Source organism: Podarcis erhardii (genome assembly GCF_964252035.2).
Source record: "Podarcis erhardii genome assembly, chromosome: 15".
In the NCBI taxonomy this organism is placed as follows: domain Eukaryota; kingdom Metazoa; phylum Chordata; class Lepidosauria; order Squamata; family Lacertidae; genus Podarcis; species Podarcis erhardii.
Window position 1 is genome coordinate 14,474,751 of NC_138505.1, and position 15,579 is coordinate 14,490,329.

The 15,579-nt window shown below is 48.3% G+C and overlaps 1 protein-coding gene across 3 annotated transcripts; it reads left to right on the forward strand.

Moving 5' to 3' along the window:
• Positions 1–1,000: 1,000 nt before the first annotated feature.
• Positions 1,001–15,013, forward strand: BBS1 (Bardet-Biedl syndrome 1). 3 transcript variants are annotated; one of them, XM_081842939.1, is made up of 17 exons: positions 1,001–1,125; positions 2,345–2,421; positions 4,187–4,221; positions 4,541–4,813; positions 5,571–5,617; positions 5,991–6,044; positions 6,388–6,460; positions 6,795–6,926; positions 7,821–7,927; positions 8,154–8,274; positions 8,640–8,798; positions 9,800–9,869; positions 10,707–10,865; positions 12,239–12,372; positions 13,557–13,691; positions 14,281–14,367; positions 14,601–15,013. In XM_081842939.1, exons 1-17 carry the CDS (start codon positions 1,076–1,078, stop codon positions 14,685–14,687), a joined length of 1,800 nt encoding a protein of 599 aa, XP_081699065.1. In that variant the 5' UTR covers positions 1,001–1,075; the 3' UTR covers positions 14,688–15,013. The 3 variants fall into 3 exon arrangements, with proteins under 3 accessions (XP_081699065.1, XP_081699066.1, XP_081699067.1); XM_081842940.1 differs by having other exon boundaries at positions 1,048–1,140; XM_081842941.1 differs by lacking the exon at positions 1,001–1,125 and adding an exon at positions 1,470–1,621.
• Positions 15,014–15,579: the final 566 nt, after the last annotated feature.

Consider the following 15,579-nt stretch of genomic DNA (forward strand, 5'->3'; position numbering starts at 1 on the left):
AGTAGCAAATGCTGATACTGGGCAAAACAGGGCAGCTTTTGTGGAAAAATTGAGGGGTGGGGAAGCTCAGGTAGCTGTTGCGTGCTGTTGGTAGTGTTGGGGGAGGGATAAAAGCAGCAGTTGTTGGGTGGGTAAATTCCAATGAGATTTGGAAGCCAAGTAAAAATAGGAGCAAGGTATTCGGGTAGGAGAGCTGGGGAAAAATTCATGTCCCCAATACGCCCCTTTTGTTTCTGATAGTACATGGGTAGATGAGTTTAAAAAGCCTGGGACACAAAAATTTCACGGCCCTATAGAAGCTATCATGGCTCATTTACCAGAAGTATTGTATTTAGTGTTAACTCTGGAAGTGTATACTCAGTTCTGACCAAACTAAGCCTCCCAAAGCAAAATATACACCAGGAGGCTTAGTATGGTCAGAATTGTGTATGCCCACAAACTGGAATGTGTTCATAGGGAGGGCAACCAAGATGGGGTGCAGTTGAAGGAGCTGGGTATGTTTACCCTGGAGAAGAAGAGGCAAATATCTTAAGGGCTGTCACATGGAAGATGCAGCGAGCTTGTTTTGTTCTGCTGGGGAGGGTAGGACTCAAACCAAGGGCTTCAAGTTACAACAAAGGAGATTCCAACTCAACATTGGGAAGAACTTTCTGACAGGAAAAGCTGTTCAACTGTGGAATGGACTCCTCCTAAATGTGGTGGACTCTCCTTCACTGGAGGTTTGTAAGCAGAGGCTGGATGGCCATCAGCCATGGGTGATCTAGTTGAGATTCCTGCACTGCAGGGGGTTGGACTAGATGGCCCCTCGGAGCCCCTTCTGTGCGTTTGAGGCAACGTAGCACTCGTAGTGTGTCTGGCCCAGCCCTTAGTTTTTGTCGCAAATCCTTTTCAAATTGCTCTGTGGACCGGCCGAGTCAGCCCGGAAGCTGCTTGGGTGTGTGCTTGCGTGTTAGTCTTCACCTCTCCGCAAGTCTATGAGCGCGCGGACTTCTGCTGGGAGGGGCGGGACTCCTTTTCTCGACGCACCCATTGGATCCCGCGGGGTTTCCATGGCGACGGATCCCCTGGCTTATCCATGGCGGCCGCGGCGCTGCCTTCGTCGTCCTCGGGAGCCGCTGGCGACGGGTAAAGCCCGGAGAGGTCGCGTTTTGGAGGGCAGCTGCTCCCCCCTTCCTCTTTTTCTCTTGCCCCCCCCCGTCCCCTCCCCGCTTTCAGAATTCCTGCCTGCGCTGGCGAGGGAGGAGGGGGGAGGAGGCTGGTGCCTGCAGGTCGGACTCCTGGGTTCCCTAGAAGAAAAGTGGGTGCGCATGCGTTTGTTTTGGTGACGCGTGTCTGCACTGTGACCAGTTCCTCCCCCTCTATCTCACCCCCGAGGAGGAGCCCTGTCGCAGCTGCACCACGGAGGCGGGCAGAAATCCAACAGGTGCTGCAGGTTCCCAACATCAGCCCGTTTCCGTGCAGAAGAGAACTTCTTTGTCTGCTCCGTTTCTGCCCCCAAGTGCATCTGTCAAACGCACAGAGCAACCTCTTCATCTAAATAAAAAAAGGTGTCAACCAGGCATAGATGAACTGCTCAAAACCCCAGTACAGCGGGTGATGAGGACATGTAGATAATATGGAAGTGAGTCTTTTGCCGCATTCGTTTTGCCTAAGGAACTGGTTTGTATTTTTCTGGCTGTGGGTAGTGACAATATTGGGGGGAAGAAGGGGGGCAAAAATTGTGGGCAAATTGCTTTTTTTTGCACGGCTGGGAGCTTTGCCCTATCAGTACCTGTTTGACTCCCGGGAGAGAAATGTTTGCTGGACATAATAGATTTTTGAATGAGAATAAACCCATCTAGTTCACAAGAACATCCTCATCCTTAATATATTTAGAACTGTGTATGACACCGTCAGCTCCTTGGATGAAAGACAGGATACAAATAAACAGCACCAATCCTGGGCATGTCGACTCAGAAGTCAGTCCCATTGAGCTCAATGGAGCTTGTTCCCAGGTATTTGTGCACAGAATTGCAGACTCAATGACTTTGAGGAGTTCTTTGCCCAGCTGCATGAGAGAGAATCACGATGAGCTGTAAGAGGGGTGCAACTTGGAATTGTGTATATGAGAGAAAGACAAAGAAACAGAGTCAGGATTCCTGGGTTCTTTCAGAACACACTGATTTTTGTGGCAGAAAATCAAGACTTCTGAGTGTCTGTCACCACTCTGTGGAAGCTTCATGGTTCGGAGGGATTTAGGTCAGGTGTGAACAGAGACTCCTAGAGAATTGGCTCTCTGGGCTGAAACTGTCTGCAATATATTTCATTTTGTATATTTTTTCAACCTTTCCTTCATCCATTGCAGCATTCAAGCCAATTCCAAATGGCTGGATGCCCACTACGACCCAGTGGCCAGCCTCTACACATTTTCCTCTTGCGTCAGTAAGTCTGAGTTCGTTTTCTCTCTCCTTAATAAGCATTGTCTCTTTCCTGTTTTGATGGGTGAATATGGTGATCCATAATGTACAGTGGTTGAGACGGGCATAGTTTTGACTATCTGCTGGTTCTCCCTGGGTTTGCAGTAGGTAAAAGCATATTTTGTTTTCCGCACTGCAGCATGAGCAATGCCTACTTTGTGACAGCTTGCTTTGGTGGAAGTGGTTAAGGAAGGAAGGCAAGGATAGGTCCCAGCAGACTTGAGTGGTTTTTGGTGGACCCTCTCCTGCTACAATGTGCCTTGGTGGGTTTACCTGACAGCAGAGCTCTGAATCAGTACCAGACAACTGGGAGCTGTCATATAGATCTCCCAGAATGCTCCATAATGTAACATTGCTCTGGACCATTGTGGGAATAAGGAGTGACTCAGTCTGAGAACCACTCTTTTTATAAGGCTGCATCCTCTGTCCTGGAATTTGTTGCCTCCAATAGCAGACATGTGGGGATCAGATGTGGCTTAGTAGTATAGGAAATGCTGTCTGCACATGTTCAGAGCTGCGTCTTTCTTTTTTTGTCCAATGGAAGGGAGGCATCCAGTTTCTACCCATAGAATGGCTGGACAGGGAGGCAATGGCTGACCAGTGCTGACCAGTGTCACCATTTGGATCTCTAAGAAGAAAAAGTGAGGGAGTGGCCTGAGAAGCCCTAGTAGAAGTTAATGCAAACAAAGTTGATCATCCACATTGATCAATGGGGGTTGGACTTGATGATCCTCAGGATCCCTTCCAACTCTACGGTTCTATGGTTCTATGGCTGTATGACTGAAGCTCGTCAGAAGACACCCCATCTTCTGGGCAGTCGAGGCTAGTGAAGCACCCCTCATTCCAACATCAAGAAGCGATGGCATTGTGAATAACCGAGGTCAGCAGTGTTGACCCTCATGCCCACCAGAAGGTGCGCCATCCCCTTATGGTATTGTTGGGCTCACCATGTCACCCTTCCTTCCACCAGAGGGTGCTACACCACTGTGTGGTTGAGGAAAGTGTAGCGCCAACCATATTGCATCCTTTCCTCACCTGCTTTTACTTCTCCTGGATGCTGGAGATTCTTCTGTGGTCACGTGGCTGATTTTAAAGCTTTCAAGGGTTGGGGGAGGTATGTTATTCTCCCGCGGTGTCAATTCAAGGCATTTTGGGGTTTTTGGAGAAGTCTATTATTTCCTTGAATTTCAGGATTCTGAGTGGGTTATTTCTTCCAAACCAGTATTCAGATTATGGAACAGGTACTACAATACAGTACTTAAATTCTCTGGTATCTACTTTGTTTGCTTTGATTTAAAGGTAAAGAAACACATGGAAAGCCTCAGGACAATAGTAGGGGTTCTCCAATAAGGGAAGTCACTCACTTCTGTTGATCTCATGAAAGCATATAGTTAATGTTCCCTATTCGAACAGCTCCAGAGAAGCTCCTTCCATTCCAGCATCCGAGTTTCTGCTAAAGCTGTGTGCCTCCCTGTTGACTTACCTGCATCTGCAGGAGACTTGCATTAACCTATAATTCTGTTGTTTGCATCTGTCTATCTTGGGGGACAATGGAGGGGTGTGCCTCTGGGGTGAAGTCAATTGCAGGTGACTTTACTTTCAACAGGGGATGTTGCCTGGTATCCTTATAAAAATAGTAGCTTTGGGGGGAGGGGGCTCCTCTGCCCTCTCCCCTGTTTATGTGTAGGTCTTTTTAATGGGGCTGATACAGGTTCTGCTGTCTTTTCCAGCCCTGGCTGACCTGCATGGTGATGGAGACTGTAAGGTAAGGGAACTGTCACTGTCACATCCACAAACCCTTCTCTTGTACTGCCCATATTCATCACACCTGCAAATCTGCTGCCTTTTGGGTGCCTTTCCCCTTCTTTCTCTACCTCTCCATCTGGCCTAATAGGCTTTTGTTGCATGAATACCATTTTTCTTGTGTAGATTTTGAGTGCACGTTCCTAGTCTCCTGTTTTTTCCTTTTGCCTGCTTGCTTTTAGGTTTATCAATTTAGGTTTCAGAGCCTCCAAAGGGACACACATCCTTGGGTATCATTCAAGGAGGCTCCTAGTTGTTGTTTTGCTTTCCCCCTTTCCCAGCTGGTGGTGGGCGACCTGGGCCCTACAGGACATGAGATGAAGCTGAAGGTGTACCACGGCATGGACCTCCTGAGCGAGAATGTCCTGTTGGACTTGCCCACAAGTGTGGCTGCCTTCCTGATGGAGCGTCATGAACTGTGTGTTCCTGCCGTGGGGGTGGCTGCCGGTCCCTACATCTACGTGTACAAGAACATGCGCCCCTACTTCCGCTATGCTCTGCCCCCCTTGGAAGTCAACTCCACAGAGAAGGATGTCTGGGAGCAGGCAAAGGAGGTGAGAAGGAGGAGGAGGGAGGGCTTGGGGAAGCTGTCTGCTAGCCAGAACCCTTTGGTCATGGGTCTTTAGGTACTTTCCCTCCCATCCTTCCTGCCTGAGGGCCAGTGTGGTTGGAGCAGAAGTGGTGAACTTCCAGCCCTCTCTGCCTGGCTCTTGGGTCTCTCTCAAGGCCATAGCCTCCACCCCCAGACCATACCCCTTACTAGACCTGCTTTTTCACCCTTCCTGGGTGCTTTTGCAAGGCTAGAATATGCTCTATGATGCCTCTTGCTTGCCTGTATGGAGGGCAAAAAAGGGTTGTGTTGAAACTGCATGAAAATATAAAATTTGTATCCATTGCTCCATCCACTTTTGCTGCTGGCTCTGCCCACCCCTGGGCCCTAGAAAGTTACTTGGGATGGAATGTGGCCCTTGGACTGGAAACAGTTTCCCATTCCTGGGTTAGAGTGTTGAACTAGGGCCTGGGAGACCAGGATTCAAATCGCACTCAGCTGTGAAGCTCACGGCTTGGGCCAGTCGTTGTCTCTCAGTCTGACCTACTTCACAAGATTGTTGTGGTTCTCCCCCTTCACATCTGATCCTCACGTCTGCCACCCTGAACTGCTTGGGTGAAAAGTGGGATATAAATGCAATTGCTTAATTGGAGTGCAAATCCCTCTTGGTTTCTGATTCATCACCAGCAGTCCTTCCAGTTTCTTAAGTCTGCCTCTCTTGTAGGGAGCAGCCGTTGACTGTCCTCCTTCTCTCTTGGTAGGACAAGGTTGACCTTCTGTCAATGAAGGAGACACTGGAGATGATCCGGTAAGGAGCTCTGAAGCTGGGCAGGGCGAGACCAAGTCTTCTGAGCCATCTCTAAACATCAGGAGGATAAGCAAACAAGGCTTGGGGGTCAACTAGGCGCAGGTGGGAATGGAGAGCATGCCAGGCGCGCGCGGGGGGGGGGGGTTATTTCTTACATTGGCATGCAAAAAAATATGCTTTATAATCTGCTTTTTGGTCACCCCCACATGTCTGGGCTATGAAAGCTCCTATTTAATTGACTAGAGAAGCAGAGGCTCAGGGCGAACAAGCTTACCTAGGGCTCTGTGGTTCTAGACTGTTCACTGTGCCACACTGGCATGAGCCACAGAAGCCCAAGGCTCTCCCTCCTGACTTGCCTGATGTGTCTCAACAGGGAAAACGCAGACAGAGAAAATACGGAGCCGCCCTTGTCAGTGCAGTCCTTGAGGTGAGTTCTTTGGTGTGGGCAGGGCTGGGAATCTCCAGGCAGGGCTGGGAAAAGCTCCTGCCAGAAATCCTGGAGAACTGCTGCCAGTCAGTGTAGTCAATACTGAGTTAGATTGGCCAGTGCTCTGACTCAGTGCAAGGCAGTTTTGGATGTTCCTGTGATACCCACTCCAGCCCAAGTTCTCTGCTTCAGGCTGATGGGAACACAGCTTTGATTGTGAGAAATGGTCTCCTTTTTTCATCCTCTGTTGAAGGCCGTCTCTCTCCCTCTCCCTCCCTCCCCCCCCCCCCGTGTGGGCTGGGACCCTGGGCTCCTTTCATCACCTTCCCCATCTGCTCTGCAGGTTCCTGGCCCTTGACCCTCCTGAGATGGAGTCCTTTGTGAACCAGTATAAAATGCAGCCGCTCAAGCGCCAGGTGTGTACTCTGATGTTCCATATCCACTCCTGCCCTGAACATCCCAGAAGAGGAAGAGGTTTGGGATGCTGTTTGGTTGATCCCAGGCAAATACTGCCAACTCTTCCCTGAAGCCAAGAATGGCCTTGCTTAGGTGACACATCTTTTAAAATCACAACTTGGGGCAATCAAGTAGCAAAAGGTTTAGGCACAAGGTTCCCATGCCCCCAAATGTCCCAGATTTGAAGTGCACTTACAGAACCAGTTGCCCATGGCTGGGAAACATATCCTAGTCCCTTGGGGTTCACCTCTCTTGATACATAAAGTTGCCCCTTTGCCCCTCCTCATCTTTCAGTCACTGATTACCTGCATGACTACCCTGAAGAAGAGCGTGGCAGACGAGGGCTCCATCAGCTGCCTGGTGCTTGGGACGGAGAACAGCGACATCATCATCTTGGATCCTGAGCCCTTCAGTATGCTGGTGCAGGTGAGGCCCTGGAGAAGAGTGCTCTGAAGCTCAATAGCATGCTTATTTCAAGAGGAGGAAGAGAGGGCCATTTTGTTCTCTGCCTTATGCCCTTTGAGGCTAAGCGGAAGCCGCTCGCTCTGGTGTTCCTCACAATCGCAACAACCAGTTGCAGAATTCAAGACAATTTTGGGGGAATCGAGTATTGGAGTCGGGACTGAGGAGATCTGCTTTCAGATTTGCTCCCAACCCTGAAGTTAACTGGGCGATCTTGGGCAGCCATCATATTTCAGCCTTAACCTACCACCGAGGGAAGTTATGAGGATGCAAAAGGAATATTTTTACAAATTTCCTCCCTGGGAGGAAGTGTGGGATACAAATGCAATGAATGAATAAAACAATAAGCTGTTGGATTCACCATTCCCTGTAGGGGGAGCTAGACCATGAAGGCGATCGGGACACTGCGCCACCAACCGTAGTCTGGCTTTTGCCAACCTCCACTTCGCTGTTTCCTTACTTAGAAGTGTGGCTGGACTTGTCTGGCTCCAGTTACTGTTGCCTTGTGCCCTATCAGTTCTAGTAAGCGCCAACCTCCACTGATTGCATGGCTTCCGGTTTAAAAACGACAACAAAGAGCAGGTTTCTAGATTTTGTAGGTTTGAATGCTGTGGCCCATGTCTGTGAAATCTCAGGAGGCTGAGTTTCAGTGGCAGGGATATTGGTAGCGAATGGGGGTGTCTGTTTCAACTAGAAAACCCTCAAAACTGCCCAGAGGTGACCACCCGCCTGCCAATCCCATCCTGGTGATGTGACTATTTAAAATAGGTCCCTCTCACATCTGTCCCCTGTGAGGCAACATGCCAGGGAGTGGGGCAGTATCCGGCTTCAGCGCTGTTTTTTCTTTTTTAATGGCAGACAAAGGTACCAAGCGTGCCAGCCTTTCTGGACGTCACAGGACAGTACGATGTGGAATATCGGCTCATAGTGGCCTGCCGTAATGGGTGCATCTACATTCTCCGCAGGTGGGCAGAGGAGGAGCTGCTGGGGGTGTTTTGGGAGGGCAGAGAGGGCCTGATGGGTTGAAGAGGGAGGCTGACATGTTTCAGAGCAAGCTCTTGAGAATATGGCAAGGAAAAGCCCCATATCTTGTGCATCACCCATCTTGGCACTGGAGTTGCCTGCTTTGCTGACCACAAGGAGGCCAGGCCTGGACTTGAGCTGCCACTGCTGTCTTTCTCTCCCACGCAGGAACTCCAAGCGACACAAATACTGCATTGAGCTGAGTTCTCAAGCCGTGGGCTTGTCCTGGGTCCAAAAGAACATTGTGGTGGCCTGCTCCGACGAAACCCTTCAAAGCTTTACTCAGAAGGTTGTGGGGTCATGGGGTGGAGGGCAGCTTTAATTACTGGCCACAGCTTTGGCAATCTGCCTCACCTCAAACTGTCAACTGAAGGCAGCAGCTCTTAACTTGAACCTTGGCTCACTTCTGTAACTCAAGGTCCTTTAGAGTTAAGTGAATGGAGCCAAGGTACATTGAAGGGCATTGTGTAAGTGTATGCATGTGGTCCCCAGGTGGTGCTATTGCTGTGCCCAATTCTGTTTTAAAGGAGGATCTTGTTAAAGAAGGGTAATCCTAGTGGGGGGTGGGGGGCCTTAATTAGCAAGGAAATCAATTGGGGGCCAGGTCAGAGAAGATGTTCTGTCAGGTTCCTGAATGTCTTTTTCTTGTGGCAGGGGAAGAAGCTCTGGGTGGTCCCGTTGCCAGCCACCCCCATCACTTTGAGTCTCATAAATGAGAAGTTCCAGAGCTTCCATGCTGTGCTGGTCGCCTTGGCCAATATGGAGGTGCACATATACCAGGACAAGAACCTTGTGAACATCATCCAAACGCAGGTGAGAGGCAGGAACAGGTGGTGCCCACATTCAGGGCTGAATGAGGGCATTCTGGTGGTTTGGCACAGGAGCTGGTCGCAGCGTGGGTGGGGGAGGTGTTTGTGTGTGAGACTGTATGTTTGTTTCTCTGAGCCCAGGCTGCTCTGTCTCATCCCTCACTCTAACGGGATGTGTGTTTGTCATCTGTGGGATTGAAACAGGAGAACTAGAGAACCAAGACTCCTTGAGTAAGTTCCTGGAAAACATGGCTCCTGTTGAATGTGGGTCTGGTAAGGCATTGGAACTTGCCTTTGACTTGGTCACACCACTGGTCCTTCTTGCCCAGGATCCCTTTTCAAACTGGGGATGTTGAGGATTCAACCTACATGCAAAGCAGAAACTCCCTTGGTCCAGAGAGGCACCCTTCCTACTGCAGATGGCCTCCCCTACAGTTCCCTTCTTCAGTAACAGTTCCCAGGCTGTATCCTCACTCAGCCTACCTGTTCCGGACTTGCTGTGGGCCATTCCTGGCCCTTCTCAGCTCCTGAACTGAGCACACAGGGAGAGGGAGACTGTTCTTGGCAGAGGGAGGACCCACAGGAGGTGAAGGAGAGCTGGCAGGGAGGCAACCTGGGAGGAGATGAAGTGCCCTGGCCTGGGAGGGTGGAGATGCAGTGAGAGAGCCATGAGAAGACAAAGAGCTCCCATAGGGATGTGGGAACCTGACAAAGGCCAAGTCACACCATTGGTCCATCTAGCTCAGTATTGGCTACCACTGATTGGTCGCTGCTCTCCAGGGTTTCAGGCAGAGGATATTCCCAGCCTTCCTCCTAGCTGGAGAGACCATTGGGGATTGAATCTCAGACCTTCAGCATGAAAAGCAGGCGCTGCACTACTAGCAAAGACCAAATCAAAGAAAGGAAAGCTATACGGCCACACCAAAGACAAGCCCACCTGTCTTCCTTCTCCCTGCGAAAAGCAGCAACCCACCTTCATCTCTTTTTCTCTGTTTCTGCTGCCAGGACGTTGTCAGCAGCATCTGCTTCGGCCGCTATGGGAGGGAAGATAACACGCTTGTCATGACCACCAAAGGTAAGAGCAGATGTTGTGCCTTGTGAAGTCAGAGCACTTAGCCCGACCTTCTGCCCTTCCCCAGGGGGCAGCCAGCAGGTAGCATTCAGGGGTAAGCTGCACCTGAGCATAGAGGCTTTGAAATCTACAGAGCTACAGTCTGGTTGCAGCATGCAGTTGTCCCTCCTGATATGGAGCCCAAGCTGTGAAGAACGAGTTGCAGCTGAGAATTTTGCTGAAGATGCTCATCTCTCAGGCTTTCTTGGGAGAAAGTCATGTTGGTCTAAACTTGCTGGAGTGGGTTGTATCGAACAGGGGTGGGGAGCCTATCAAGTGAAGGCACTTCCCTGTCCTACTTGACTCCTTGCCCATCTGTCGTTTCTCCCCCTTCTCTCTCTTTTTTTAAAAAAAATATTTATAGTTTTCAGATTTATACAGTTCACTGATTATACAATCATTTTGACATTTCAAAACTTGACTTCCTTCCCCCACTTTCTGCAGTTCCTTAACTTTATTTTTAATATCTTCTGCATATCCAAATTAGCTTAATTTGTTCATTTATTCATCTTCTTTAAATATATACTCTTATGAAACTGCAGGTTATTACAAGAATCCTGCCAATGTTTTTATTTGCTTACAATTTATCTGTAAATACTCAATAAACCTTTTCCATTATTTTATAAAAAGTTTGTTATCTTGATTTCTTATCCTTCCAGTAAGTTTAGCTGTTTCTGCATATTCCATAAGTTTTTGTATCCATTCTTCCTTTGCTGGCACTTCTTCTTCTTCTTTCCATTTTTGGGCAAGTAGCATTCTTGCCGCTGTAGTCGCATACATGAGTTTCTGCTCTTCTCCTAGGCGGGGGCCTGATCATCAAGATCCTCAAACGCACTGCCACGTTTGACAAGCGGGATGCGGTTGTCGGAGCCCCCGTCGCCCAGAGCATCAAGCTCAACGTGCCCAAGAAGACAAAGCTGTATGTGGACCAGACGCTACGGGAGCGGGAGAGTGGCGTGGGTGAGTCGCACGAGCAGTGCGTCTCGGAGCATGGCAGCCTCTCTTACAGGCACACAACATCCCAGCCAGATGCAAACTTCTAGCTCCTTCCTCTATGGTCTCTGGATCAGGAAACATTTCTTCCTTACACATATAGAGGCTTTAGGAATCTCTCTTTGAATAAACCTTAAAAATGGCTAGGTGTTTGTTTGTTTTGACCTTTTTATATAATAATTTATTGATTTTCCAAAAATAACAATTAAAAAAAAAACCCAGAAAAAAATCATAACCAAATTAAACCATGAATTTTGATCGACTTCCCTCCACTCCCCCTCTTGGTTCCATTACAATGTACTTGTTTATGCACATCCATAAAACCTTATATACTTAACAATCCAATGTTAAAACCTTCTTCATCTTATTACAGGTGACTTTTAAAAGTTATACTAATGTAAAAATCTGTACACAAAGCTTTAAAAATATGCTTTAAACAATTGCCCTTTTTTGTAATGATTTGTCCTGCATAGTTTAATAATTTATTTTGCCAATCTTCATCTTTATCTTTTTCTTTATGTTCTTTGGCTGAGGCTTCTTCCTTCCATAGGGGCTGGCTGGTCTTGGCCTGGAGTTCAGTCTCGCGTATTGGAACAAAGTATTTCGTTCAAACAATTCATCAAGTCCTGTACATCTCAATACCATAACTGTGTTTTATCATATTTTTCCACAGTTGCAGCATAAGAACCCCCGAGAATTCTGCTAAATACAAAAGCCCCTGTTCATATTTTGTGGCTATGAATACAAACTGGTGGGACGCGGGTGGCGCTGTGAGTTAAACCACAGAGCCTAGGACTTGCTGATCAGAAGGTCGGCGGTTTGAATCCCCGCAACGGCATGAGCTCAGTCCCTACTCCTGCCAACCTAGCAGTTCAAAAGCACATCAAAGTGCAAGTAGATAAATAGGTACCGCTCTGGCAGGAAGGTAAACAGCGTTTCTGTGTGCTGCTCTGGTTCGACAGAAGCAGCTTAGTCATGCTGGCCACATGACCCGGAAGCTGTCTGCGGACAAACGCCGGCTCCCTCGGGCTATAGAGCGAGATGAGCACCGCAACCCCAGAGTCTGTCACGACTGGACCTAATGGTCAGGGGTCCCTTTACCTTTACCTTATACAAACTCGTGCAGGAAGACCTTTTATGTGGAGCGTGGTTTGTGGGTGATCTCAGCCAGGAAAGAGATGCTCAGAATTGATTCTAGGACCCAAGTGCTCTAGCACAACAGACCCCCTAATTTCTGCAGGCAGAGGGTGTTTTGATGATGGCACAAGGGAAGGTCTCATTTCTCTCCTCCCTCCTCCCTGTTCCACTTTGCTTCCTTCCCATCCCCCGCCCTCGCCCAGCCATGCACCGGGTGTTTCAGACGGACCTGAGCCGCATCCGACTCATGGCGGCCCGAGCCTACGCCCAAGCGCTTCAGTGCAACATGACGCCTGTGTCTGAGTCGGCGCAGGAGCAGCTGAAGATGAACGCTGTGGTGAGGAGGAAGGGGGAGGGGGAAAGGATTGGTCTGAATCGAGGTGGGCTTCCTTAAAAATGGTCCCAATCCCTGGAAAAGAGAAGACAGCTGGAGGGGTGACCCCGGGATGGGGTGAGGGGAGGAAAGGATATAGTGCGTTAAATCAGAGGATGGTGCAAGAAAAAAGGTGGGCTGCTTTTTTAAAAAGGAGTAAATTGGTCCCTGCCAGGGAAGAGTGGATAACGAAGATGATGGACTGTGCCGAAATGGCGAAGGTGACAGTGAAGATCAGACACCAAGATGAGGAAAAGTTCAGTAAAGAATGGGGGGCAGGGATTATAGAGCATCTTAAAGACCACTATAAATATTTAAAAACGCTAGCAGGATTGTTATAACACTTATAATGAAACAAAAGTAAAGTTCCAAAAAAGAGATAAAATGGATTGAGAAAATGTGATTAGATGCAATAGAAAGAATAATTAAAAATGGGAAACTAGGGGAGGGTGGGGGAAGTCCAGGGATTCAAGTAATCTCAAATGTGTAAAAATTGAAAATGATTTAAATGTATAAGAATTTTGTTAAAAAGGAAAATAAAATAGTTAAAAATAAATAAATAAATAAATAAATGGAGTAAATTAGGAATTCTTGAGAAGGGATGGGCTTTGCTTGAGCTGTTGTATCCAACTAAGTCATGCTCACAGTAGACTCACTGAACTCAATAAACTGGAGTAGCTCAAGTTCATTGGCGTCAGTGGGCTTAATCTGATTTTGGGTCCCTCTGGATTACCTGTTTATTGAGAATTCATCCTTATTTTCTTGCACAGACCTTAGGAGGAGGTTCGATTATATCTGGTCATTAATGAGCATTCATTCTGATTTACTTGCAGGAATGTTTATACCTCTTCCCATTAATCATTTGTTCATCCCATATTTTGTATTTCCCTATCACTTTCCAAACCGTAAAATGTCCAGTTCTCTTTTTTTAAGTGGATTTGTTGTGCTAGGGCTGTGCAAACCTAAAGTTCCCATGTGCTTTCCCCTGCAAAATAGTGAAAGTCCGGAGGCACCTTTGGGTTGGATATTACCCAGAGTCCCCTCTTGGTGAAATGTTGAGACATTGCTGAGACACTTCCCCCCCCCCATCCTCATTCCCCTTTGTCTCACACGCTCATTCCCATAATGCACTTCTCTCCCTTCTGCAGGTCCAGGGCATGGGCCCTACCTTCAAGTTGACCCTTAACCTCCAGAACATGTCAGATACCCGTGCAGTCGCCAACCTTCTCATCAGCTTCCTGTATGATGAAAAACTCTACTCCATAGAGCATCCTTTCTTTAAGGTAATTCCACCCTTCTCCTAAATTGGATCTCCCCTGACTCCCTCTCCTAAATGTTTTGCATAGGCCCCCTGTATAACCAGTCCAGCGGCCTTCTCAGAGTAGAGTTGTCATGCATCTGGAATTTCCGGGACATAGCTGGGATTAGGCAGTCGGAAGCAGTGTCTGGGCGGGAAACACTAAGATGTCCTTGAAAATCCAGACATATGGCAACCCATGTCGGAAGTGTAGGTTATCCCTGTTTAGGGAAGCTTTTAATATTTGATGAATCATTGTATTTTAATATTCTGCTGGAAGCCACCCAGAGCGGCTGTTGAAAGCCAGCCAGATGGGCGGGGTAGAAATAATAAACTTCTTCTTCTGTTGTTGTTGTTGTTGTTGTTATTGATTTCCTTACAAAGAGCTCAAAAACTTTTTTTATTGAGATTTTGCAAAAATAGCTCAACAACTTTGGCCAAAAACCCTAACTCAGGCTCAGCTGGAGTTACAGATTTGCCCCTTGCTACACGCCTCCCTCCTTGGGCTCTTAGCCCTCTTCCCCAACACGCTGCTTGCCATAAGAATTTCCTGCATTTTTCTTGCCTCCCTGTAGACTCCCATGTTGGTTCCAGGATTGAATTACCCTCTGGCCACCTTTGTGGAGTGTCTGAGCGAACAAGGGACCTCGGATATTATTAAGGTTAGTGTTCCTGCTTTGATTCCCCACCCCACTCCTGACAGGCCTGCCCCTTGACTTCCCATGCCATTGATTTCCCAGTTGTTTCAGTCTTGGAGGGCTTGCCTGTCAAAAGAAAAAGCCTGCCTTCCCTGTGCCTTGTTCCCAGTTTGTATGCTGACTTGCAATCCAAGATGGCCGCTGTGTTGGCATGCCGACCACAGGCCCTCCCTCCTCTCATCTCCTTCATGTTGCAGGTGTTTGTGTTGCACGAGGGGGAGCCTGAACCACTGCTGACGGCGCACATCAACATGCCTGTCAGCGAAGGCCTGGCGGCCGTGTGAGCTCAAGGTCGAGTGTGAGCTCAGGGTCGAGCGGAGGAGAGGAAAAGGGCCAACCCACTTGTAGTCTTCTCTCTGGGCCGTGTGCCTCAGCAGTAGCATAGACTTTACCTCCATCAGTTCTGGGAAGGGCCACCTGGAGAGGAGCACCACCCTAGGATAGCCGGCGATGGAGGTATGCGGAGTTCCTCCTGACACTGAGGAAGAGCCCACATCCAGGGGCTGCCACAGGATTAGCCGCAGCTCGTCTTCTGGGCCCAGAAATGGAGAGGTGGAACAGCAAATGAAGTCCAGTGGTTCAAGAGCCCAATAAATTTTATTTATTCTTATGTTTGACTTTGGGGCATGTATCTGGGTGAAGGTGTTTGGAGCATTGGAGAAGGTTGTACAGTCATACCTCGGAATGAATACGCTTCAGGTTGAGCATTTTCAGGTAGTGCTCCGCGGCGACCCGGAAGTAACGGAACGTGTTACTTCTGGGTTTTGCCACTCGCGCATGCGCAGACGCTCAAAACGATACCACGCGCATGCATGGAAGTGGCGAAACGCGACACACGCACGCACAGTCACGTATTACGTTCGCTTCAGGATGCGAACGGGGCTCCGGAACAGATCCCGTTCGAATCCAGAGGTAGCACTGTACAGAAAAGATCAGGGGGCTTGAGCACCTCTGCTATGATTGGAAGTTAAAATTTGTTGGACTTTTTTTCTTTAGAGTGGAGGGATATGGCGATTGATTGATTGATTGATTGATTGATTGATTGATTGAATTTATATACCGCCCTATACCCAGAGGTCTCAGGGCAGCTCACAGAACAAAATCAAAATACAAAACCACAAAATATATAATTAAAGTAAAAGCAACATCCCAGTAACCCCTTTTGAGCATAAGGGT

Excerpts from the sequence above, each read along its gene's own strand:
- BBS1 (XM_081842939.1), top strand. The coding sequence starts at position 1,076 with ATGGCGGCCGCGGCGCTGCCTTCGTCGTCCTCGGGAGCCGCTGGCGAC. Across the intron at positions 4,814-5,570 it reads TCTGGGAGCAGGCAAAGGAG|GACAAGGTTGACCTTCTGTC; the intron begins GTGAGAAGGAGG and ends CTCTCTTGGTAG. Across the intron at positions 8,799-9,799 it reads TGAACATCATCCAAACGCAG|GACGTTGTCAGCAGCATCTG; the intron begins GTGAGAGGCAGG and ends TTCTGCTGCCAG.